Source organism: Eulemur rufifrons, chromosome 27 (genome assembly GCF_041146395.1).
Source record: "Eulemur rufifrons isolate Redbay chromosome 27, OSU_ERuf_1, whole genome shotgun sequence".
In the NCBI taxonomy this organism is placed as follows: domain Eukaryota; kingdom Metazoa; phylum Chordata; class Mammalia; order Primates; family Lemuridae; genus Eulemur; species Eulemur rufifrons.
In genome coordinates this window covers 27,188,218-27,214,952 of record NC_091009.1, presented here as the reverse complement: position 1 = coordinate 27,214,952, position 26,735 = coordinate 27,188,218, and the positions used below count along the sequence as shown (strand labels likewise).

The following is a 26,735-nucleotide window of genomic DNA, read 5'->3' as shown; positions in this document are numbered from 1 at the left end:
CTCACTGCAAGTTCCTGCTGTTCTGGGCCTTATCTGCTGGGTAGTGATGGTGGAGCTGAGATGGGGACAGAATAAAAGAACCACCACCGGTGGCACCGACTCACACTCAGACCCCGAACAGCATCTGAAGGCTTCTCTTCACAGGAGGCTCAGCAGTTTTTCTTAGTGAGTTGTACGAATGCGCCACACTGTTTGGAGGCAGATAAGGCTGTTCAGTTTCCCCTCTGTGGACACCTGGGGGAGGCACGTCCCTGGCGGCTGGATTGGCTTCTTATGGATCAGATGGAGACATCAGTAAGTCATGCTCTTTCCTTTGAATTCCCAGCTCCGGCCGTCTCCAGATTCCAGGCATAAGATGAAAGGCTCGGGTCTTGCATTCAGCCTTCTCTCTGCTATGTTTTATCTCCTCTGGACTCCTTCTGCTGGGCTGAAGACACTTCGTTTGGGAAGCTGTGTGATCACTACAAACCTTCAGGAAATACAAAGTGGATTTTCTGAGATACGGGACAGAGTGGTATGTACCGGGACATTCACCTCTCCTGGGTGCCTCTCTTCTTCCCTCCTTGTCTGGCTCTCTCTTCCCTGGGAGTGTGATCATGAAAAAAGGCAGGTGGAGGACTCCTTACCAGGAGGATGCATGTCCAAGAAATATCAGTAGTTCGTAATATAAAAATGTTTTGGGAAGGGTTGCCTCCCACTGGGCCTTGGCAGGGAGGGGACATGAGATCTGGATATTTAAGACCCTGGCTGAAGTCACTGACCCATCCTTTCTCGCTTTGTCTGCTTCTGTTTAGCAAGCCAGAGATGGAAACATTGACATCAGGATTTTAAGGAGGATGGGGTCTCTGCAAGACACAAAGGTATGTGCTTGGCTCAGACAGGCGACGGGAGGAAGTGTGGCATGGGAGCTCCTCCACTGCCCTGGTCTCGTCTCAGTCCTCCCCCGCCCCTCACCAACACACTTGTCTCCTTTGCAGCCTGCGGATCGGTGCTGCCTCCTCCGTCATTTGCTGAGGCTCTATCTGGACAGGGTATTTAAAAACTACCAGACCTCCGACCATCATACCCTCCGGAAGATCAGCAGTCTTGCCAATTCCTTTCTTGCTATCAAGAAGGACCTCCGTCTCTGTGTGAGTGAGGGTCTTGGGTAACAGGGTCCATCTTAGTCCATAGCTTCAATGATTTAGCAGCCAAGCTCTCTTTCCTACCTCCGTTTAATGGCTGGAGAAACTGAGTCCAAAAGTTCTAATAGTCTGTGTCAAGCCGTGTCACTAGGTAATAAGCACTCAGTTTTATTGACGTTCAAGTATATGCTCTACGAAAAAAGTGCTTTGTGACATCTAAAGAACTACAAAATGATAGTTTATTTGATATAATGACAATTCTCTATTATCTTTGAAATTACACTTTTTCTGTAGATGAGGTATCTTACAGGTACCAGTGCATCCTGTGTCTAGGCAGCCAATCAACAGGCCATTGGGTTTGCTCTCAGAATATGATCTGAATAGAACCTAGGAATTCAATTTTCCGTTCCCATGGGGGCTCAGAGGAGCTCTGGGGTGGAGCTCCTAGACTAGAGCTGGGGGCAGGGGTGGCCGGATGGGGTACTGTGATCGCAGACTCCTTCAGCCCTGTCTGCCTGTTTCTAAAAAGAAATAGTGAGCTCCATATTTGAGCCTAAAAAGCTAGCTTCCAGGCTAGGCTCGGTGGCTCACGCCTGTAGTCCTAGCACTCTGGGAGACCGAGGTGGGAGGATCACTTGAGCTGAGGAATTCGAGACCAGCCTGAGCAAGAGTGAGACCCCATCTCTACTAAAAAAAAAAAAATTAAAAAAAAAAAAAAACTGGCTTCCTCTTCCAGCTGATCATTAGTTTAATGATCCCAAGTGATGAGACCCAAAAGGACTTTTCTATAGGAACAGGTATCTACAGGGTTGTGGGTGAAAGAGTAGAATTCCCACCTGCTGCATGTCAATGGCAAGGGCAGAAAATCAGAATCTTTAATATAATCTATCCTTCTTTGGGTTCTTTTCAGCATGCCCACGTGACCTGCCATTGTGGGGAGGAAGCAACGAAAAAGTACAGCCATATTCTGAGTCACTTCGAAGAGGTAGATGCAATGTTGGCATTGATTGGGATGGGAGTGTTTTTAGAACTGAGATCATTGATGAGTGGGGTGGATATTCATGCTGGTAGCAATCCTGTAGCCCTCAGGTTAGTAGCCCTCTGAGGTCATGGGACCATCCCTCGCTTTAACCCAGGGACACTCATCCAGGCTCTAGAAGAGTGCCCTCTCTGGATGATGCTCTGGAAATGGACAGAAAAGTCACTCCAGAGACAGTGCGATCTTCTGGCTGCACAAATGAGGGGCAATAGCGTTCCAACATTCACACATTTGTACGTACCCTCAAAAACACTCATAGCTTCACACACGCCCATGCCATGCTGTTGCTCACCTTGACACCTCTGCCATCTGCCAGGAAAGCCTGCGCTTTGCCCCTCACTGACTAACTCGTACTCAACCTTTCAGACAGCCGAGGAGTCACCTCCGGAAAGGTGTTGGCTGCTTCTCTAGGAGTTAGGTGCCTCCACTGCGGTGCTGTGGGGTTCTATGATTTATTCACTATGCTACATTTTAGCTGCCTATTTCTGCCTGTCTCCCTCATTCAACTGTGAATTCCCTGGGGATGGGGCTTGTGCCATTCACCTCTGAATCCCCAGCCACCAGTCCAATCCTGGCACAATCAACATCTGTCCAGTTGAAGTACACACAGTAGGCAACCCCTACACACACACACACACACACACACACTCACACACACACTCCTTTCCTAAAGAAAACAGCCTGGCTACTTTGATCTCTGTGATTCAAGAGGCTTAGGTTGTAGTCCGAATTCTGCAACCCTCCTGGGCCTCAGTTTCCACATATTAGACCAGGGTGATGGACTCAATGACTTCCCTTCCTCATGTGAGGCCTTGAGGTTCTGTAACTTCTTTCAAGCTCTTCATCTGGAAAAGAATGCTCTGCTCACAATCCCCAGTAGACCTACAATGAGAGAGAGGATTAACCCTGGACCAGGTGTGTCTCTTCAAGAGTTCTAACCGCAAGAGTGTGTGTCTCTTTAGCTCGAGCCTCAGGCAGCAGTGGTGAAGGCGTTGGGGGAACTGGACATTCTTCTGCGATGGATGGAGGAGATAGAATAGTACGGAAGTGATGCTGCTGCTGAGAACATTGCAGGCCAGGAGTCCCCGTCCTCGGTACCTGGGCAGGCATGGCCCACGCCGCCATCTCGTTGCCATAGCAATTTAGTGCTGGTCACAGTGTGTCTTATTTATTATTTATTTCCATATGTGGTCGTCTTTATGTGTCTCCAATCTTAATTTAGACCACACTTTTATAAGATTTTTGTAACATGTTTTCTACTGTTGGATATATTATTAGTTAATTATTTATTTTTCCTATTTAACTTATTTATTTTTGTACTTGAACATGAGACTTTAAAAAAAATTCACAGATTATATTTATAACCAGACTAGAGCAGGTGATGTATTTTTCTGCAGTCAACAAACCCTCTACCTTCTAGAAGAGTAGCTAGGGAGAGTATTCATTTTTATTAAATTAAGGACATGTTTACTCACCACCAATGCTCTGTGAGATATTTAAAGTTGAACCAATGGCTGCCTGGCTTGAGTCACGAAAGAAGTTCTGATGTGAAATTGCGGGTCTGTCTTGCAATTACTGACCACTCCTACTCGACTCCCCAAGCCCAGACTTGTGTATCTTCCAGTTGTGGAATCCTTCATGGCCAGCATGTATTTCTACAAATAAAATTTTCTTTGCAAAATATCTGCTTGGAGTTTGAAAATGCTTCATGAGCAGACACAATATAGAGGATGAGCTTGAATCTCAATTCACACAGGATCTTCTTGCTCCTCCAAGGAGGAAGATGCGAGTGAGAACCTGGGCCTTCTCTCTCCTGCAGAATTAGTCCTCAGTCCTGTCTCGTTATTCCTTCACAGCTCTGATCCCACAACTGCCCTCCACCTAAAGAGACTGTGACAGGGGGAGGGGCTTTAGCCATTCTTACTTTCCCTGCACCGTCTTTGCCATACCCCTGCTTTCTTCCTCACCCCAGGTTCCCATACTCTTGCAACACAAATTACAATGGGCACAAGGTGCTATTATAAGGGTTAAGAACACACAGGTGATAAGTGTAGTTCTATAGCCTTGCCCAGGGAGGTATACGAGGTCTGTCCAGAAAGTATCCAGCCACTGTTAATATAGTGAGAATGGTTTGCACGACATCCACGAAACCTGGCAGCCAAGGAGAGTGGACTGGAATGCTCATGCATGAACGATGACTTCACCATGCTAGTCAGTGGGGTGCTAGACCCCACTGAGTGAGCACGTGTACTGTGTGGCCCTTGCATTCAAAATAACTGAGCGAGTAGAGCATCAGATTTTGCATTAAGCTTGAACATTCCTCTACAGAAACTGTTTGGATGATTCAGAGGGCTGTCTGGGACCATGCAATGAATGCAGGGCAAATAAAAGTGTGGCACAAATGCTTCAAAGGTGGTCGAGAATCTTGAAAGTGATCCATGTTCTCAAAGGCCTACAAAAAAGCAGAGCACCTGAGGATGCTGAACTTGTACAGGCTGCAGAGGTCCCATAGTGCCTACTTTGAAGGGGACTGAGGCGTCATTGTCCTGTGTACAATGTTTCTTGCATCTTCCTCAATAAATGTCTCTATTTCTCGTATTACATGGCTGTGTACTTTCTGGACAGACCTCATAGTTGCCCTCGCTTGAGCCCTCCCATTTTGGATTCTGTCCAGCCTTAGAGTTTAGATTGTTGCTGGATCAAATCTTTGTCTTTGTGTCCAACTATTAAGTTAGGGTTTTCTTTCCAGGCCCCCTTCAGGTTGAGCGTCCCTGGAATCTGAAGAGCAGAGTTGTGGCCTGGCCTAGCCTGGGTCCCTCCTTCCTCCCCCACCTCACTCTGAGCTGCACCCCCAGCGTGATAGCTTAGATTCCCCAGTCTCAGAACTACAGACTCGGCTGATTCCTGGCTCCTGCAGGAGCTCTCCTTACTGCCTTTTATTTCTGCTCCCTGTCCTTAGCCTGGGCCCCGATACAGTTTTAATAACTTTAACTTTTAATAACTCTTATTATATAAGTAACAATTGCCCAATAGAGAAAATTAGGAAAAGACAGAGAAACATCAAGAAGAAAACTAAAATCACCTACCATCTCACCACCCACAGACAACCACTTTTTAAACATTTTTTGTGTACTTTTTCTGGATCTTTTTTGTTGGTTTCAAATTATGGTTCAACCCTCATTACCTGAGTGGTTTGGGATGCAAAAATCTTAACCTTACCAGAATTTCATTTCTTTCTCTGGAAAACAGAATAATATCTACTTTTCCAGGTGATGGGTGAGATGGTCTTTTGAGTTCTTCTGATTTTTCCCTTGCTTTCTTACCTCCCATTATTATTACCCATTTTCTATTAGATTTTTACCCCATATTACTCCTCTTCTATCAGATTTTCCACTTACATGTTTCCTAGTTCTTTCTGACCAGTCTGATAAACAACTTGGCTTCGACTCTCAAGGAATCGAGTTGAGAAGCCAACTGCACTGAACTCAGTGCTAAAATTACAACCATCAAGTGGTGTTAGATGGCAAGGAGGAGACGGGTTTTACCTGCCAAGGATACGAGTCTCCCAGATGGTCATGTCTGAGGTTGACCCACAGAACTGAGGACAAAGCTCTTCCATTTGTTTCCTAGGAAGCATTTTTGACCCTTCTGAAAGTCTAGACCACGAGAAGCCTCAGTCTTTTGGGACTCGATGTTACCATATTGCCATTGACTTGTCACCTCTTTGTCTGTGTATTCTACTCCCCTGAAAAACCTGTCTCCTCCTCTAAGTCATTTGTCTCTTCTCTGTTTGACTTACGCTGGTACTAGCAATAGGGAATTCAACAATGGAGAGGTCAAATCAGATCGGAGGTTAAGAGAAAACTTCATGAAGGTGGGACCATTGAGGACAGACACTCAAGGATGGTTTATGATAGTCACTTCCAATTATAATATGATTAAAATGATTTTGTCATTTATTAAGTGTGTGCCAGGTACTGTATTGAGACCTTCACATACATTACATTATTCAAGCCTTAAAATAACCCTGTGAGGTAGGTAGTATTATTACCAGTTTGCAAGTGACAATGTGTTCAGAGATGATAAATAATTTGTGCAAGGTTTTATAACTAACAGATAGCAGAACCAAGATTTGAATGCAGATAGCCTGATCCCACAGACCTACATACTTTTCCACTCTCCTGTCCACTTTCCTAACAATGGCATCTTGTACTTGGAAGCATAGTGGAAAGGAACAATGAGATTTGACTTCCTAGAGATATGAGTGAAAATCCTGACTCTGACCCTCACTGCCTTGGACAAGTGACATAATCATTCTCAGTTTCTTCATCTGCAGAGTGGGGATTATATTACTTGCAACACTGGATCGATGTGAGGACTAAATGACATTGTAATAACCAATTTGTACCAGCACTTATTATGCAAGTGTTCTTAATATGTTGCAAGTATCTGCTCATTTAATTTGCACAATAGCATGATGATATAGTGCCATTATTATTCTCACTTTACAGACGAGGAAACTGAAGAGCAGAGAGGTAAAGTGTCTTGTTCAAGTTCACGCAGCTACCAATGATGGAGGTAAAATACAAATGCAGGTAGACAGACTGGAGAACCATGTTTTTAGCTAGTTTACTTTGCTGGATGGGTGGAATGCTCAGTACTTAGAAAGCACTTGACCAATAGCATCTCTGGCTGTATCAGAGGAAATTTATGAGCCTTCCTGCCAGGCAGTAGCACTAACCATTAACTTCCTCATGCAACTTATCTCTATAACATCTGTATTGAATTGTTTTTCCGTGGGTCTAAACCTTATTTCCTCAACAAGCAAAATGTAAGTTCTTTTAGAGATGTATGCTAAACCTCAGGTTGATCTGAAAACTCTAGTAATTATTAGTTCTTAGAACTTAGATAAGTCACTTCTCCTCCCTGGACCTCAGTTTCTGCTGAGACTGAATATACAGACAATGGCCAGACCATATATAAAAATAGAACTCTGACCCACAAACTGCAGCAACCTGCCCAGGAAACCAACCTATTATCTATAGTAACCAGCCTACTGTCATTGAGTCAGACTTGTAGGAAGTCGGATCACTGTCTTTAGCATTGACCTCAGAAAGCAATAACCCCTGTAACAATTGGCCCCAAATGGCCAGAACTTGATTAATAACTGACAGCATCTCTAATTTTTGCCCCTACTTTCAACTTAGGACCAACCAGAGAAAGCCAAATATACACTCCTAACCAACCACATAGGAAGCCCTATTTCTAGTTATCCTCCTACAGCTTCCCCCTAAAGCCTCCGATCAGAGCGTACCTGAAACCTTCCTTTTTTATTCCTCTATAAAGCTTTCCCACTTCTCTTCCTACTTTGGAGTCTCTGCCAAAATGCAGGTCACCGTGGCTGACTCCCTTGCTATAGCAAGCTCTGAATCAATAGCCTTTTTCCATTCTTGTTTGGTTGGTTTTTATTTATTTACACATTGCATTCATAAAATAAAAGGGTTGGAACAGATGATTCTGGATTCTAGAAACTGGATGTGCTACCACGGTCTCAGGGCACCAGATATTGCTGCTGCCACTGCTGCCTTCCATTGATTGCCAAAAAAGGAATCTGCATAGCGTCTATGTCACCAACTTTGGATTCAGAGGCAAATGTATCTGACTGAGCAGGCCTAGTTGATGTCCCATGCTCTGCATGCCAAGGAGGCTGGAAAAGCCTTCCCTCTAATGGGAGGTGGGCTCTTTCTCAGAAGGAGAGACATCTTAAAGCTAGGAGTGAGGTCCAGGTACTGGTGACTCAAAAGAATAAAAATAGTATTTTCTATCCCTTATTTCCACCATGCCTTGGAATTGTCCAAATTCCCCATTTTTAAGGACTGGGGCCTTTTCTGATATAGTCCACTGTAACTTTGTCTGTCTGTCCCTCTCCACACAGATGGAGAGCAAATGGATAATTTGCCCAGTGGACTCTTAAGTTCCTAGAGGACAGGGCTGGTTTTTTGTTTGTTTGTTTTGTTTTTTTTTTTAGCTTTTTTAGCCTGCCCCATCCTACCTCATCTCAGCATAGTATAACACTACATTATTGATAAAGACTGAATTCCAAAGCAAGAGAATGGAAAGAAAAAGAAATTTAAAAAAACAAACTAAATTGCTTTTTATTTGTATGTGGCCCTTTGCTAATTTTTTCATGAGCCAAAGACTTTTGACATTTGTTGGAAAACGGAAAATCCACCCTGCTCTGGAGCCTGAGCCTTGCTCAAAGGAGGCAGTATAATAAATGATGAATGAATGACTGAATACAGCCGCTCCCCTATTTCACTGGAAGGTTGGGAAGAGGAAAGGCCACACTCACCAGTTCAACACCACTGTCATGAGCACAATGAGTCATTCACTTAACGGGAAGAAGGTAGGACTCAGAGGCCTGGAGGCAGGAAGCTATGAATTATAAAGAGCTAATACCTTTCTGAGTGCATTCTTAGTCTTACGGAATGTTAGAAGTGGAAGGCAACATACTGATCACAGAGAACATGCAGATCATTTCAGAGGGTAACTGTGGTTCAGAGAGGGAAAGTGACTTGCCAAAGATTACACAGTGAGCTATGGCAGAGTTGGCATTAAAACTCAGGTCCCTGTACTTCCAGGACCACTAAACCTGAATTCCATTTAAGAAGAAATAAAACTTTACCAGATTAGAAAAGAAAAATGTCTTTATTCACAGCCGAGGGACTCTACAAAAAACTACTAGGGTTGGTGAGGTTGCAGAATACAAGATCAATATGCAAAAATCAATTGTATTTTCATACACCAGCAATACACTATTGGAACTTGAAATTAAAAAGAATTACCAATCGCAATAGTATCAAAAAAGCTGAAATACTTCAGGATAAATTAAGAACAAAAGATTAAAAAGATCTGTACACTGAAAACTGGAAACCATTGCTGGGAGAAATTAAAGATGATCTAAATGGAGATATGAGCCATATTCATAAGTTAAAAGATGCAATATAATTCTTCCCAAATTAATATCAATTCAATATAATTCTTCCCAAATTAATATCAATTATCCCCAAATTAATCTATAAATTCAAAGCAATCACAATCAGAATTCCAGCAGCTTTGTTTTAGGTAGAAATTTACAAACTAATTTTAAAATTCATATGAAAATAAAACAGATGAAATAAAATTGCTGAAATAACATTGAAAAGAAGGACAAAATTGGAGGATTAATACTATCTGATTTCAAATTTATAAAAAGCAATGGCAATTAAGACAATGTGGTATTGATGCAAAGATAAACAAATAGATCAATGGAACAGGACAGAAAGTCCAGAAAAAGACCCCATATATGGACAATTGATTTTCAGTGAAGATACAAATGCAATTTAGTGAAGATAAAATAGTTTTTTTCAAGAAATGGTGCTATAATAGTTGGATATCTAGACAGAAAAAAAAGAACTTGAATTTATATTAATATACCACTTTATAATTAAAACTTAATTCAAAATGGACTATAGATTTAAATGCACAACTATGAGAGATCTTCAAAGATTTATGGAAAATGCATATTGTGAAAACTTTATGCATAGATTTCAAAATTTTTTTGTACCAAAATCAACTCATACTAACTTGTTATAACATGTCTGGTCAGGATCTAGTTGGAAGCACTAAGAAGGCTAAGGCATCAGTTTAAAAAGAGCTCCTATCAGCACAAAATAAATTCTATAATTGAGGCAAGAACAAACATCATTTTATGGTGAAGTCTAGGTAGAAAAATGGTGAAATCATTGATGCTTTACCAAAAGTTTATGGGACGATGCCCTAAATAAATAAGCAGTTTACAAATGGATAACTCATTTTAAGAAGGGACAAAACAATTTTGAAGAAACCACCCACAGCCGCAGACCATCCACATGAATTTGAGAGGAAAAAATTAATCTTATTTATGTTCTAATTGAAGAGGACTGATAATTATTAACAACAGCAGGAACAATAGTCAACACCATAGACATCTCAATTGATTCAGTTTACGCAACTCTGACTAGAAAATTAAAGTTGAGCAAACTTTCCACTCAATGGAAGCCAAAACGATTGCACCCAGATCAAGCTGCAGAAAGGAGCAGAGCTCTTAATGGAAAATTTAAACAAGTGGGATCAAGATCCTGAAACATTTCTTAGAAGAATCATAACAAAAGATAAAATGTCGCTTTACCGGTATGATCCTGAAGACAAAGTACAATCAAAGCAATGGCTACCAAGGGGAGGAAGTGGTTCAATTAAAGCAAATGTAGACCAGTCAAGAGCAAAGTACATGGCAACAGTTTTTTTTTTTGATGCTCCAGGCATTTGGCTTGCTGACTTTCTGGAGGGCCAAAGAATGATAACATCTGCTTATTATAAGAGTGTTTTGAAAAGTTAGCCAAAGCTTTAGCAGAAAAAATGCCAAGGAAAGCTTCACCAGAGAGTCCTTCACCATGACAATATTCCTGTTCATTCTTTGCACAAAACAAGGGCAATTTTGTGAGAGTTTTGGTGGGAAATCATTAGGCATCCACCTTACAATCCTTATTTGGCTCCTGAATTCTTGTTGTTTCCTAAGCTACGGCAATTAAGAGAGTGCAGTACAGATATATAAGGCTAGACATAGAGATCAATGAAATTTTATTGAGAGTCCAGAAATAAATCCTTATATTTATGGTCATTTGATTTTCAACAAGGTTGATACCACAATTTAATGAAGGCACAATACTCTTTCCAACAAATGGTGTTGGGACAATTGTATATCCATATGCAAATTAATGAAGCTATACCACTATTCATATCATATATAAAAATTAACTCAAAATGGATCTAAATGTAAGAGCTAAAAGTATAAAACTTATAGAAGAAAACAGTGAATCTTCATGATCTTGGATTAGGCAAGGGTTTCTTAGTTATAACAGAAAAAGCATAAGCACCATAAAAAAAATAGATTGGACAACAAAATTAAAAACTGCTGTGCTTCAAAGAACACCATCAAGAAAGTGAAAAGACAACCCACAGAATAGGAGAAAATATTTGCAATTATATCAGATCTAACTTGGTATACAGAATATGTAAAGAACTCTTAAAACCCAGTGATAAAGAGACAACCCAGATTGAATAGACATTTCATCAAAAAAGGTATATGAAGAGCCAAAAAGCACATAAAAAGATTCACAATATCATTAGTCATTATGGAAATTCAAATCAAAATCACAAAGCAGTAACACTACACACTCACTAACATTGCTAAAATATGAAAAAATAGACAATAATAAATGTTAATGAGGATGTAGAGAAGTTGGAGCCCTCATACATTAGTGGTGGGATTGTAAGACGGTGCAGAAACTTCAGAAAACAGTCTGGCAGTTCCTCAAAATGTTAAACATAGAGTTACCATACGAATCAGCAATTCTACTCCCAGGTATTAAAAGAGAATTGAAGACGTGCCCACAAAAAAACCCATACATGAATGTTTGTGTCATTCATAATGACCAAAAAAGCGGAAACAATGCAAATATCCTTTAATTGATGAATGTATAAATGTGGTATATTCACACAATAGAATATTATTCAGCAATTAAATAAAAATGAAGTACAGATACATAGTACAATATGGATGCACTTTGAAAATATTACGTGAAAGACGCCAGTCACAAAAAGCTACATATTGTATGATTCCATTTATACAAAATGTTTATTGTATGATTCCATTTATACAAATATTATTTAGAATAGGCAAATCTACAGAGAGACAAAGTAACCCAGTGGTTTCCACGGACTAAGGAGAGAGAAATGGGGAGTGACTGGTAATGGGTATGAAGTTTCTTTTCAGGGTAATGAAAATGTTCTGAAATTAGTGGTGCTGGTTGCACAACTCTGTGAATATACTAAAAACCACTGATTATATACTTTCAAAGGGTGAACTTTATAGTGTGTGAATTACAGCTCAATAAAACTATTGCTAAAAATTAAGATGAAATAAACACACTTTCAGATCATCAAACATTAGGGGAAAGTAGAAATAGTTACTTAATGGATAATGATTTTAGAACAAAATGATGTGACATATTACAAAATCATTCCATTCTCATCTACTTTCATTACTACTGTTAATTAAAGAAGAGCTTGCTCAATTAATTCTGGACTTGAAGTCTTCATACTGTCTTCTCATATGACTTATTTTAGGACCAAACTCCTGTTACCATTTTAAAGCAACTTTGAAGTCTCCCTAATTGTTTCTATCTGGGGTACTAGTGTGACCATATTATCAGGTGTTTGTCTTTTAAAATCACATAGTTAAATGGTAAAAAGTTGTTTGTAGCCATGCAGCCTCTCTGATCCAAGCTCTTTTAGTTAGGGAAAGGCACTGAGTGTGACATGGTAATATATAAAGTAATAGTAGCAATATTTTCATAATAGCTAACTCTTTCTAGGATTACTGATGTATCAGGCTTTCTTTCATGTACTTTGTATGTCTTCTCTCATTTAATCCTCACGAATACGTATGAGGTAGGTAGTGTTGTTATTCTCACTCTACAGATGAAGAAACTGAAGCACAGAGGACTCAAGTAACCTACCCAAAGTCACACAGCTAGTAAGTTGCAGAGCCAGGAATCCAAATATAATGGGTGACTTCATGGACTGCATGTTTTCCAGAGCACCTTCCTGCCTCCCAGATACCTAGCCTTGGAGATGGAAACCTGGGATCAATTCTAGGTGGTTCCATTTTCTAACTCCATGAGCTTAGGCAAATCACTAAATTTCTCTTTGCTTTGGTTTATTAATCCATGAAACAGAAATAATGATGTCTGCTCTCTCTGTATCTCATTGGGTCTTTGTGAATATCAGATTGTACAAGCAATTTGTAAAGCATTACACAAACAGCTGGATTATTGGACTAGAGCTGAGACTCCTGCAGCTCCCGCCTCAAAGAAACTCAGCCAGCAGAGCTAGGCAACACCCCTGCACATGAGTATTTGTTTACCGCCATTGAATTACAGTGAGGCTGAAGAACTTTCTGGGGAAAAGGCTGAAATTCTTTACACCTGGGGTTCAGACTTTCACAGACATAGCTCTTGGGCCAGAGCATTTAGAAGCCAGATTACAAGGGGGTTAATGACAATCCGTACCCCTCAAAAATGATTCACCCTGAGAAAGAAAGGAGTCTGGTGTAGTAGGTTGGGGTCAGTAATAGGAATCAATGTCACTGATATTGATGAATTCCAGAGTCCCAGCTACCAGAAACTACCCTATACCAACCATTCGGCATCTTGGGGCCAAGAAGGGCTCGGAGTGTAAATTGAGAAAGCTGTTTCACAGAACCCTGTAACACTCTGGGTCCAGTTGCCTCATTTGGGTGAGTGTGACCTCACAACAATTTTTGGCCGGAGCAAGTTGTCACTGAGAAGCTGGGAGGAGAGTCCCATTCTCACCATCATGGGAACAGCAGTTGGAATTTGCAATAGCTGGCTTGGCCAGTTCTGAAGGCACAGACGAGTTCATGAGAACGACCCCTTTGGGAATTCTCAAAGCATTCTAGGAAGAGACTCTGCAAGAGCCTGTTATGTTTATATGAGCAGATGGAATCACAGAACTTCAAGATTTTTCATTTCTAATTTTTCATCACAGGCGATGGAAAAGTGAACATTCAAGTTATGCTATCCCAAATTATTTTTATTATTTTATTGTGGGAAAACAGAATTCGCCCAAGCAGGATTAAGCAACTAAATCTACTGTCTTGGGTGGCCATCTCTCTGGGATAGTGACTTTTCACGTCAGGAAATACTCTAACATTTTCATGAGTAATACGTTTTCCAGGAGCATATTTTTGGGAAGGCGAAGGCAGAGTGTATGTGGAAAGCCCCACCCACTATTGCTGGAAATAGTTTCTAAGCTTCATCATTTCTTTGACTTTTGATGCTTTCCTGGATCTAATCATCTTAGCTGGGGGCAAAGGCTGGAGGTGAGGAGCCAAAAGAAAAGGAAAAATTTAGTGTAAGAACCTGAGTCATTTTGCATTTCAAGGATTATATACGTAAGCCTTTTCTAAGACATAATCTCTAGTCTCTCTTATTCTGGGGCAGGCTTAGACCTGCCAGGCCTTAGCCTGCCTTTTTTTTTTTTTTTTTTTGCCAGTTTTAAAATCCATGTAGTAAGTGTGTGTGGTGTTGTGTGTGTGTGTGTGTGTGTGTGTGTGATTGTTTGTTTGTCCTGAACTTTTTACTGACATCTTAGGCCATCTTCGTAAGTAGAAGATCCTCTACATCACTCCCACTAAGGACAAAAGGCTGTTCTGCAGATGAGCTTTCCCTCTTCCATCTTTCACCCATTCTGGAACTGTTGTCCCCATTACATGACCCCTGAGTGACCTGAGCAGCCCCTTGCTGAGTCCCAACATGGTCAGCATCGTGCCATAACCTGAACTCGCCTGCTGACTGCATCGCTCACACTGTGCTCCAGGAGAAAGCAGTGCTTTCCGCCCCTTTGCAGATCTTAGTACAAGAGAAAAAGAGAGAGAGACAGAAGTGCCACAAAAGAAGTTCACCTTGCTACAGTGTTCAGGGGTGACAGAAATTCCTTGCAGCTTTTGGGAATGGCATCAGGAAACAGGTCTTGAAGAACTCGTAAAATTTCTAATGCAAATCTCAATTTCTCTTTCTAAAGTGGTAGGTGTTTGTTGAGTTTTTCATGCAAGTTATACAAAATAGTTTAAAGATGAAAATAAAAGTCTGCCCAACCTGTAATCTTTCATATGCCTCCAAAGTAAGCATCTTTAACAAGGTGTGTGTGTGTGTACATACAACATACATACACAGCTTATACATATGTGCATGTACATATACATAGACTTGTATATGCAATCTGCTTTTGACAGTCAACAACATGTCCTTTGCTTCTGTGTCGAGGTGATAGAGGGTGGTTAGAGTTTGGCAGGTGGTAAGGACATCCCAGATCCTGCTGAGCAGAGGTGCAGAAACACAAGCTCAGATTGGCTGGCAGCACGGTGTGCAGAGGTGTGGGAAGAGAGAAGGCTGGGAAGGTGCATGGACAAGGTCTCAGAGGATGTGCTGCGCCAGGTCAGGGAATTTCAACAGTTTTCAGTGGGAAATAGGGAAACTAAAGATTCATTATTCATTAAATAAATCTTTAAAAAGACTTGCACATTATATAAAGCTTGGAAATATATAGATAAACTATAAAGAAGGAAAACTCCCATTATCTCACCACTCAAAGATAATCTTGTTAACATCTCGGGATTTATGTTTCTAGATCATTTTCAACACATGTGCCCATTTTATTTTTTGCAAAAATGGGATCATACTGCATATGCCATCTGTAACTTGATTTCTTTTAACATAAAATGTTATGAGGTTTTTTAAAAAGAATATAAATATAAATTATTTTTAGTGGTGGAATGGCATTTCATTATATGGACTTTTACCTATAGAAATAACCCGTGGAGGATTACATAAAAGGAAAAAGCAATTTAATTATCTTCCCCCTTACATACATTTCATTTATTTGGTTTTGAAATTAAGGATTGACTTGTGGACAATCACATTTGATGAGTACCTGGTAGGCAGGTGTCTCTGTGCTAGGCACGGGTGGTGGGGGGTTACAAAAATGGAACGAAAGAGCAATGAGTGGGAGTAAGTGTCTCTCCTTGCCAGAAACCAAATATGATTTGGGGGCCAAGGAATAATATGATCAGAGTTGTGCATTTAGAAGAATCTCCTAAATGTGGGAAAGGGATTTTATATGGGATGAGACTACAGGAGAATCTATAAGAAAAATGAAATAGGGATTGTCTTCCTTCTTGACAGAATGGGGCAGGTGGCACAGAGAAAGTACGTGACTTGTTCAAGGCAGCAGGGTGTGGCAGCTCTAGGGATAAGATTAAGATGCTCTTATTCACAGACCCAGGACTCTCGCCTATGCTGGGCTAATCACAGATTCTGTTTCCCTGAGGTTCTATGTCCAGATGGGTGGTCATGGCATCATTTGTGAATTTGTATTCCCATGCTAGGGGCACGAGGAAAGCTTAATAACATCCCTGGATGCAGGCCATGTCTCACAGCCTGTGTGCATCGCCTGAGCAAACAGAAGGAACCCTTGGCAAAAACCTCTGGACAAATAGCCTGGGAGACAATTTGACCTTGTATATAATTAGATTTGGGGACCAGTCTAATTATGTAGTACTAACTATACTACTCTACTCACATTAATACTTCTGGCCGCTAAATATGTGGTTTTTTTCCCCCACACAAGCTAATTCTCAAATTCTCAGTGCCCTACAATTCAGTTAAGCTCCAACACTATCTACCTGGAGACAGTGACGGATCCCACAGTTCCTCAAGACTGCTCCCACTTCAGACACCAATCACAAGTCCAGGTTACCACCTGTGCTTCTGCCTAAATAGCTATCCATCGGAGGTTCCCATGACGCCCTCCTCTGGTTTGATCAGATGCTAATTCTAGCTCACAGAGCTCAGGAAAATATTAATAATTTACTTACTAGATTACCAGTTTATTATAAAAGGATATAACTAGGGGCCAGCCAGATGGAAGAGATGCATAGGGCAAGGTATGGGAGAAGGGACACAGAGCTTCCATGTGCTTTCTGGGTGACCCACCCTCCTGGCACCTCTACATGGTCACCAACCCCAAAGCTCTTTGCGCCCTGTCCTTTAGCCATGGAGGCCTGCTCACCTGGGCATGACTCATTAAATCATGAGCCATTGCTCGTCAACTCAACCTTTAGTCCCTCTCTGCTCCCTGGAGGTGGGATGGGGTGAGAGAGGGGTGTGGGGCTGGAAGTGTCAACCCTCTAATCATGTAGTTGGTTTCCCTGGCAAGCTGTCCCCATCCCAAGACTACCCAGGCAACCCCAGCCATCAGTCATCTCATTAGCACAAAAAAGACACTTATCACTGTGGAGATCCTAAGGGTTTTAAGAACTGTGTGCCAGGAAAGGGAGGCGGTTATGTCACAACGGTTAATAAAATTCAGTTATTCAACAAATGCTGACTAAGCTCTTGCCATGTGCCAGGTTCTGAGGGGAATTCTGAGATGGATAAAACTCAGTGCTGGTGCCCAGGGAGTTCACAGCCTGGTGAAAGGAACAACCAGGTTATAGGGAAGGATGACACTGGTGCCATCAAAGAGGGACCAGCAACTCTCCTAGGAGCACAGGAGGAGCGGAGATTAATGCTGTCCAGGAATCTAAAAACTCCTTGTAGGTGTAGAGAATGGATCTGGACAGGAGGAAAGGGAGCCCCCCTTTTAAAAAAAGATTCTCCTTCAAAGCTGGGCATGGTGACTCATGCCTGTAACCCTAGCACTTTGGGAGGCTGAGGTGGGAGGATCACTTGAGGCCAAGAGTTTGAGACAAGTCTGAGCAACATGGCAAGACCCTGTCTCTACAAAAAATAGAATAATTAGCCAGGTGTGGTGGTGCGTGCCTGAGTCCCAGCTACTCAGGAGGTTGAGGCAGGAGGATTGCTTCAGCCCAGGAGTTTGAAGTCGCAGGGAGCTTTGATGATGTCTAGCCCAGGCAACAGAGCTCTGTCTCAAAAAAAGAGAACTAAACAAAACGAACAGGAAAACCCAAACAAACAAAAAATAAAATAAAATAAATTATTTTCCAGAGAAAGCAATCTTGGGTTTATGAGAGGCAGGGATCCATTAGTACCTGAGTTTCCCAGCCAAATGGGGAGATAAAGATTTGTTTTATCTTAAAGATTAAGCACAATTCACTGGAAGAAAAATGATGATGTAACTTTTTCTTATCTTTTCACTTTCAGGAAATTATAATTAATAATGCTTATTACTTCTGTCTTGTAGGGTGTTTGCGTCAGAGAGGGGAGATTCAGGTGTAAGAGTGAGCTCTTTGTTGCGTCACCCAGAAGCGGAGAAGGGATTCTTCACCGTGATTCAGTCTCTTTCTCTCTATCTAGGTTTAGAGGAATTTGTAGGGGATGTGGAATGCAAGTAGATTTATTCCCCAAATGTAAAACTCAGACGCTCTGGAGAGATATACTGGACAGAAGTGGCATGAGATTGTCAAAATAAAATCCCTAAATCTAATAAAGAGTATTTTGAAAAAACTGGCCTGTATGTGAAGATTTATCCTTAGATGAACTTTTCTCCCACCCAATATTTCTGTTAAGGAAACTCCCCACGTTCTATCTTTTCATAGAGATTAGAAGAGCTTCATATGTTGGTCTGGTCCAGGATGGAGTTTGGATAAAAACACATGGACCTGGACAAAAGGAAGAGCCCCACTTTCTCCAATCTCTCAAAGTCTGAGACTTGGGCCTTCCCCAGAGGTGAGCCAGCAGTCCAGGCCTGAACCACCTGTTCCCACCTGGTGGCCTTTGGGCACTTTCTTTCAACTTGCCATCTTGTTTTTTCCACTCCCCAGCCATCTCATCAGTCCACTGCCTCCCCCTCCAATAAGGGTTATCTTCTTACCTGTTTCTGTTCTGATTCCAGCTTATACCCCACAGCCATGGCTTCCCTCTAGTCCAGGGCTGCTTAACCTCAGCACCATTGACATCTTGGGTCACATAACTCTTTGAGGTGAGAGGCTGTCCTGTGCACTGTAAAATGGTCAGAGGCATTCCTGGTCCATTCCACTAGATGTCCATAACACCTCCTGCTTATGACAATCAAAAATATCTCTAGACATTGGTCAATGTCCCCTGAGGGCAAAGTCACCCCATTGAGAACCCCTGCTCTAGTCCTTTCTCCCTTTACTTGGAGCTCTTGTTCATTAAGCATTTACCCCGTGGAAGACACTGGGTTAAGTCCTTTGAGTGTTTTATGCAGATGCTTCTCAAAATTTAATGTATGTAAGAGTCACCTTGGCAGTTTCTTAAAATGCATATTCTAATTCAGTAGTTTATGGGAAGGGCTTAAGCTTCTACGTTTCCACCAAGCTCCCAGATTGTGCTGTTGCTGCTGGTTCATGGGTCACACTTGGTGAGAGCAAAGCTACATGTCTTTGGTGAGAGCAAAGCTACATGTCTTTGCGTCCTTCTGGTCCTAGGAGGACTCTGTTTTACAGGTGAGGAGGCTGAGCCTCAGACAGCTCAAAAGCAGCCCAGTGACATTTTGCACCCAGGTCTGCATGCCTCCAAAGCTGTGCTCATAACCAGAGTCTCAGCTGGTGTTGGCCCAAGGCCCCTGAGTTCTCTGCTGCCCTCCCTCCTTAGGTGATGATGCCATGATAAGCTCCTCGGAGGCTGAGGCCCAGGCACGCGTTCGCCTGGACTGCCCACGTTCGATTACTCCTTCCTCAGACAGTGAGCTACTCACAACCAGAGGTGTACCCTGGAGCCTGCAGAGGTGTAGCCATGACCTCATGCCTCTGTCCTAGCCTGCCCCGAAACAGCTCATCCCGCCTGCCCTCCTGCCTACCAGCAGACAGTCGGCTGGGATTGCAGCTGCCCTGGGGGTTCATTTTCCTTCTCAGCTTCCTTCCTGAGCTGCCTGTTTGCTCCAGCCCTCTCCTGCCTACCCCTCTCTGTTGCTCCAACACTCTTACCCGGTCTTCCTTTCTGTCTTCTCACTGCCTCTTGGCGTCCTCTTCCCCCACCGGTTAGGGACTTTTGGTAATGCCCTAGAATAGATTCTAAAGGGGGAAAAAGTGTGCTGTGGGCCCTTGCCCAGGACTGGAGGGCAAGACTCAGGCCCTCCAGGAACAAAGTCCTCACACTGGTGGCGGCTACAGCAGAACAGGCTGCTGGCCAGGCATTGCACGCAAGTATTTTGTTCGCTTAAGAAACCACGCAACACCGAGCATGCGATGGAGTGCCGGGTGCTGGTGCTTGAGGCACTGGCAAGGATCTGCTAAGGGCCTTTCCCACCCAGTGTCCCCTGTTCTTTCTTCTCCACTGAGCTGGAGAAAGCTGCCCTGCCCCTCACATCACATTCTCTTTTTTTCTCCCTGCCCATTTCTCTTGCCTGGACCCAGGTTGAAGCAAACTCTCAGCGTGGTTGTGCTGGGCCGGGGCAGGGTGGGGGGTGCATAGAGAATAAACATTTTAGGCTTTGTGGGCCGTACAGTCTCAGTCACAACTAGTCGTCTCTGCCATTGTGGCACAAAAGCAGCCAGAGACAACATATAAACAAATGGGCTTGGCTGTGACCATTAAAACTTTATTCATGGACGCTGAAATCTGAGTTTTGCATAATTTTCACGTGTCAAAAAATATTGTTCTTCTGATTTTTTTCCCCCAATCATTTAGACATGTCAAACCTATTTTTAGGTCACAGGGCTAAGCTGTTCTCAACTTGGCAGTGGCAAGCTGGTCTGGCCCGGGGCCTGCAGTTTGCCAGTCCCGGATTCAGAGTCCAGCGTGTCCTGGAATGAGTTCCTCAGGGACAGGGGCAAATACTGGAAATGCTGGATTAGGCAGAGTCAGACACATTCCCCTGCTCCCCACTGGGCTTCTCAAAGTCTTCACTCTTCTCCGGAGCATGGTATGTTTCCAGGAGGGGCCAGCACACGCCAGGCTTCTCCAGTCGACCTGACCAGGAACTCATTTGTTTCGTGCAGCGTCTCGCAAGACAAGCACTCCGTGGAATGTGCTTTGGGAAGCCCTGCTCTGGCTCATGCCCTTGTCTGACACACAGGGAAACGGAAGCCCGAGCTTGCTATCTGGGGATGGGCTCAGAGCGCTTGACGGCTCTGGCACTCCTGATACACCCACATTGCCTGTGTCCCCTGAGTGGCTCCAGGCAGAGCCACACAGTCCAAGGCTGCCCCAGCAGGACACCGGGGCATATTTTGGTGGAGTGATTATAAGCCTAGGGACTGTGGGAAACACTCCTAAAATTCCTGACCCTGACGGATGAACGGAGAGGCACTTACAGGCTGTCCTTAGCCTCCGGGCTACTGTCCCATCACCCACAGGGCATAATTATTAAGTGATTTTGACAGCACGGAGCCTGTTGCACGCTGCACAGTAATAATGTATTTATGTGCATACAGTTTACAAAGCACTTCCGGGTTATTTATGCATTTGTTCTCTACACCTGCCCTCTGGGGAATGTGGAACGAATTTAGAAATTTTATTTTAATAGATGTAAGACACTGCGGCTCAGGGAAGCTAGGAGACTTGCCCCTTGCCCCTAAGTGGCAGAGTCTGAACTCAGACCCAGGTATCATCTCACCTCAGAGGCTGCTTTCCCCATTGCCCTATTGTCTTAAAGTGAAGGGTGACTAGGCAATGAAGTAATTCTCTAGGAAAGCATGACCAATTTCCCTGTCTCCACCTCCCTCTTCTTCCTCCGCCCCTCCCCCCAGCCCCCATATATACTGACAAATCCCCACCAAGCCTTGCTTGCCTGCACACCTTTGCTTTTGAAACGACCTCCACAGCAGGGACAGGAATTTCCCAGCCACAGTGACACCCCTGATGGCTGAATGGTGAGAGTGCTGGCCAGTCTTCCCCTTCTAGAAAAGCACTAGCCACCTGCAGACAGCCGCCCTCGAGTATCACTTATAGGACCTGAGGTGAGCGATGGGGGATTCTTTTTTTTTTTTAATTAAGTAATTTATTTTTAGAGCTAGGTCTCACTATATTGCCCAGGCTGGACGTGAACTCCTGGGCTTGAGTGATCCTCCTGCTTCAGCCTCCCGAGTAGCTGGGACTACAGGCGCCACCACACCGGGCCAGGGGGAATTCTTGAGTACTCCACTTTGACGCACTGGACTGCTGCCTTATCTGGGAATGGGGGTTGAGGGTGGTGGCAGAAGTCACTTTTTTGAGTGTTTATGTAAAGACAAAGCATGACTGTGGGGGAGGAGGCGCTTTCTCCAATTTCACATCAAGGAGAATTGAGGCTGGATTGGAGGGAGGCCAGGAAGGTTATGAGAACCAGAGAGAAATTTTTGAGAGAGGCTGTAAAACCTATGGAGTTTGGAAGAACAGAAGGAAAAGACTTGGAGAGAGATGCAGAAGCACAGACCCACGTGACGGAGGATAGTGGGTGCCAGCCCTGGGCACCGCTTCCTAGCCCAGGTGTGGGCAGCCATCCCAAAGACAGGTCTGTGGTCCTCCTGCCCAGTCTGGGGCGTGAGACTGGTGCTGGGAATCAGAAAGGTTCTTAAATGGTTGTGAAAGTAAATAAGAAAGAAAAGGAGGACGCCAGATGAGAAGGAAAAGAGCAAGCTAGGAAGAAGGGAGGGAGGCAGGCCAAGGGCAAAGGGCAAAGAAGGCACTGGAAAGGAATCCTCTGCATACAGTTATGATAAATAGATAACGATGTTAAGTTCCTCCAGCTTGGAGGCTCTTCACACAGTCATCCCAATGGACATTCCAGAGGAAGGTTTTAAAAGTGACTCATCTGGAGTCTTATTCAGTTACTTAAAAAGTGAATTTTTACAGTGACGTGTGAGTCAGTCAGTGGAGGTATCAGAGTGAGTGTGTGGCCCCTGGCCTGCCCTCCGCGCCCCTCCCTAGGGACCAGGACTAGCCCCTCGGCTCCCTGGGGATGAGGAGTCAGGGATAGCCGCCTCCTGAGAGGGACAGAAAGACCTGCCTGAGTGTGCCTGGTGACTTGAGGCACAAGCACACGCCTAGCTAAGCTCTCCATCCTCCCGAGTTTGGGCTGCCCAGACAAGTTCTGTGGCACATTGGGACCCCCCATTTCTTCATTCTGCTGGGTCCTATTCTGAGTAGCACATTGAGGCCAGAAAGCACCGTGGCAGACAGGGAAGGAGGTGCAGGGGATGCGGGTGAGGATGGGGCGGGCAGGGGAGGGTGGGCAGAGAGACGGCAAGACCAGTGGGCATGAGCTCGAGGGGCAGAAAGCCCCTCCGCCCCACCCCAGGGCACCCCACCAAGGCCACAGGTTTGCAATTCTCTAGCCTGGGGACCCACCCCAGTCTCAGGATTCCCGTCTGTGTGCCCCGAGGTTGGCCTGGCAGACCCAGGCAGAGCTATTCTGCAGTCGCCTCAGGGGCTGCCTGCTTTGTCTCAGCAGACCCTCCGTCCTCCCTGCCGATGGGCTCGAGAATGCAGGCGGCTGCCCTCCCTTGCCTGAGCCTGATGCTGCTTCTCTGGAGCCAGCTGCCCGGGGCCCGGGGCCAAGAGTTCCGATTTGGGTCTTGCCGAGCAAAGGGGGTCGTTCTCCAGGAACTGTGGGAGGCCTTCTGGGCCGTGAAGGATGCTGTGGTAAATACAATAAAGTGTGCTTCGGACCCAGCCGCAGGGGTTGTCGTGGAGGAGGGATGATATTTTGTGACTACAGAGCCCTCTGCAGCTTGCTAATCAGCTTCCTGTACAATAATGCTGTGAGGTCAGAAGGCGCCACAAGCCCTGCTTCACACGTGAGGAAACTGAGGCTCAGAAAGACGGGGTCAGCCTCTAGGAGGATAAAGAGAGCCCAAGGGAAACACAGAAGAGAGCTTGATTCATCCAGGCTTCATCCTGGATGGACTCTTCGGCTCTAAATCCGAGAGCTAGAATGAGTGGCTGGGCTGCAGAGAAAGCAGATCTGGGGGACAGCCCGTCCCCCCTGACACGCCTCCTCACCATGAGGAATATGGAGGTGAAATCCTGCCCTAGGGGTTCTTAAACCCAGATCAGACAGGCCTATTTCCTCCCGTCTCAGATGACACAGGAAGTCACAAGCTCTCTCATCAAGTTGGTGTTCAGGCTCTAAGAACTCCTGGGATCCCACTGGCCCCTGGGAAGTCAGGCTGGCTGGTCTTCCGTGGCTGAAACCTTGCAACCCCTCCCCAGGGGCCAGCTCAGCACAGCCCTTCCTGGGTCCTCCTTTGGTCCCTCTGGCTTCTGAGATCTCCCGGGCGGGATAGATTTAGGGGTCTAGGGAAGCAGCGCATATTTGCAGGGTTGGTTTCTATGCTGACCCCTAACCTGGAGACATCTTCTCTTTCTGTCCCCAAAGCAAGCTCAGGATAACATCACGAGTGTCCGGCTGCTGCGGCGGGAGGTTCTGCAGGACGTCTCGGTAATCAGACCCTGGGGAAGGACAGTGCCTCCCTCTGTGGGGCTGGTCTGCTGTGGGTGGGGGTGGGGCTGCCTTAGGGGAGGCTGGCCGGAGCCCTTCACTTCTGCCCCGAACTGACCTCACACGGGAGAGGGGCAGGCAGGGAAGTCGGCGTCCGTCCGGGGCTATCGCCGTGTGCTGTGCGTGCGCTGTGCGTGTGCGGTGTGGGGAGCCGGTGTGGACTGGGGCTTGTGAACATCTTTCTCCATTTAGCCAGAGAGTTGGCACCAACTCTAATTTCTCTTTTGCTGTGTGGGCCCAATGGGCATCTCTTCAGGTTCACCTCCCTCTGCCCTCTCCATCCTTTTGTCTCCCCCCTACATCTCCTCATCGCCCACTTTGTCAGTGAGTGGGCACAGCCAGCTGAGCTCTGACCCCTGAAAGGTGTCAAGCTTCAGGAGCTTGAGGGGGACAGAGGACGTTCCTTCTCCTCATTTCTTCTTCTCCCAGTCATCTTCCGGCCAACTCTCAACCACCAAGTCCACGTCCAAGTCCAAGTGCTTTTCAGGGTTCATCACCTCCCCCATAGCTATTACAGAGGCCATGCGGTGTAGAAGAGAGAGAATATCAACCAGGTGGGCGACCAGGAGTCCTGGGCGCTAGACCTGTGTCTGCCCCTGACCTGCTCTGTGTGACCTTGGGCAGGTCCCTTCTCTCTCTGGGTCTGGGTTCCTCTTGTAAAACAAAGGTGCTGCTAGAGTAGCCCCAAAAGGCTCCTTCAGATCTAAGGCTCATTCATCTCCTAGAAGATCTCTGCCTCTACTGTGCTTATTTTGCCTTGGGTGACACGTGGCTGTTCCTCCAGGGGGCCGGGTGGGCAGAGGTCTTGGCCCCAGAGTGACCCAGATCCTCCCCAGGATGCTGAGAGCTGTCACCTCATCCATTCCCTGCTGAAGTTCTACCTCAATACTGTTTTCAAACACTATTACAAGAGAGCAGTGGAATTAAGGACCCTGAAGTCATTCTCTACTCTGGCCAACAACTTTATTGTCATCAAGTCACAACTGCAGCCCAGCGTGAGTAGAACAAGAACTAGGAGCCGCGGGCAATGGTGTGTGTTGAGAATTCGCCCCTCCCCTTATCTGGTCCTGGCTTTGTTCCTCCTCAGGGAGTCACAGGTGTCATGGGAAAGAGCACAGTCTCTGGACACCAACAGCTCTGGGTTCAAGTCTGGGCCTGCTTCTATTCGTAGTCAGCTAAGGGGCCCTTGGCAAGGTCCTCAACCTCTCTGGACTTCAGTTTTGTTTTCTGTAAAGTGGGGATGATCACTCCTGCCTGGTGGGACTGCTGTGAGAATTAAAGCAGGCAGCCCCTGCCACAGGGTGGGAGTTTGGCTATTTCGAGGATGCGGGACTCAGCCCTGTCCTCTCAGGCCTTAGGAGCCCCCCTGGCATCGCCAGGAAGAGTGCGGGGAAAGCTGGCCTCTGCTCCTCCCTAACGCTTGGCACAACTTTCTGTCCCTGTTATCCAGCAGGACAACGAGATGTTTTCCATCAGTGAGAGCGCGCACAGGCGCTTTCTGCTGTTCCAGAGAGCGTTCACACAGGTAAGGCCAGGAGCGGAGAGCTTGCCCACCTAGCAGAAGTAGGCCAGCCTGAACTGTCACATGTTTCTGCCTCAGAAACCTCACGCAGAATTTAATGTAGGGGACCCCACTAGGCTTGCCCCAAAGCCACCTGACTTAGCAGGAACACAGGTATATTTGCATCGATTACCATATATTTTGTATAAGCATCACAAGCTAAGTGGTCTTTTTTCCTGCCAGTTTTCAAGTTAAAATGCTACTATATTTCCCTGCAAGATTATTTCACTGTCGAAGACTTTCCCTGTGAGAGTGTTTTATGGGTACTTGGGCTGAGGAACTGAAGTCAAAAGTGAGGGAGAAAGAAAGTAGATGCTTCATCCCCATCCCATACACATCTGCGGTATTTTCCATGATGTGCAAATGGTCTAGTTTGTGAAAAAAAATATGAGAAATTATATCACCTTTTCCCAAATTAAGACAACAAAGAAAACCCAAATTTAATGCCCAGGCCTCCTCCAAAAACATATGATTTTGATCACTTTTTTGAGGAACAGATACATCAGCCTGTAAATAAATGGTGAAAACAATAACGTCCGACAGGAAGGGGGCACCTGGGCTCATTTCCTCGGGGGCACAATGGGCGCAGGTGCTGGGCCTCCTGCACCCCATGCTGGAGGCTGTGGTCCTGTTGCTGGGGCCACCGTCTGCTTCCCCGTCCTTACCCACTGCTACTCACTGGCCCATTTGTCCTCACCCATGAACAGATAAGCTTGTATAGATGGGGGACAAATGATAGAGAGGTGAGTTCATTAAGGTCATCCCAAAGGTGACCCAGCCCATGACCTAGAGTCAGGCCTGTTTTGGGGAACACCATTCTCATAGCAAACATGCGTGGCCTTCAATTCTCCTTTCCTTTTAGTTGGACATAGAAGCAGCTCTGACCAAAGCCTTTGGAGAAGTGGACATTCTCCTGACCTGGATGGAGAGATTCTACCACCTCTGA

At 44.9% G+C, this 26,735-nt stretch overlaps 2 protein-coding genes across 3 annotated transcripts; both read left to right on the top strand.

Moving 5' to 3' along the window:
• Positions 1 to 355: 355 nt before the first annotated feature.
• IL20 (interleukin 20) lies at positions 356 to 3,203 on the top strand. 2 transcript variants are annotated; one of them, XM_069459579.1, is made up of 5 exons: positions 356 to 514; positions 795 to 860; positions 978 to 1,130; positions 2,035 to 2,109; positions 3,126 to 3,203. In XM_069459579.1, exons 1-5 carry the CDS (start codon positions 356 to 358, stop codon positions 3,201 to 3,203), a joined length of 531 nt encoding a protein of 176 aa, XP_069315680.1. The 2 variants fall into 2 exon arrangements, with proteins under 2 accessions (XP_069315680.1, XP_069315681.1); XM_069459580.1 differs by lacking the exon at positions 2,035 to 2,109.
• A 15,236-nt stretch (positions 3,204 to 18,439) lies between these two features.
• On the top strand, positions 18,440 to 26,735 carry IL24 (interleukin 24). The gene is made up of 7 exons (XM_069459501.1): positions 18,440 to 18,512; positions 19,401 to 19,490; positions 23,179 to 23,369; positions 24,106 to 24,168; positions 25,065 to 25,223; positions 25,679 to 25,753; positions 26,652 to 26,735. Exons 1-7 carry the CDS (start codon positions 18,440 to 18,442, stop codon positions 26,733 to 26,735), a joined length of 735 nt encoding a protein of 244 aa, XP_069315602.1.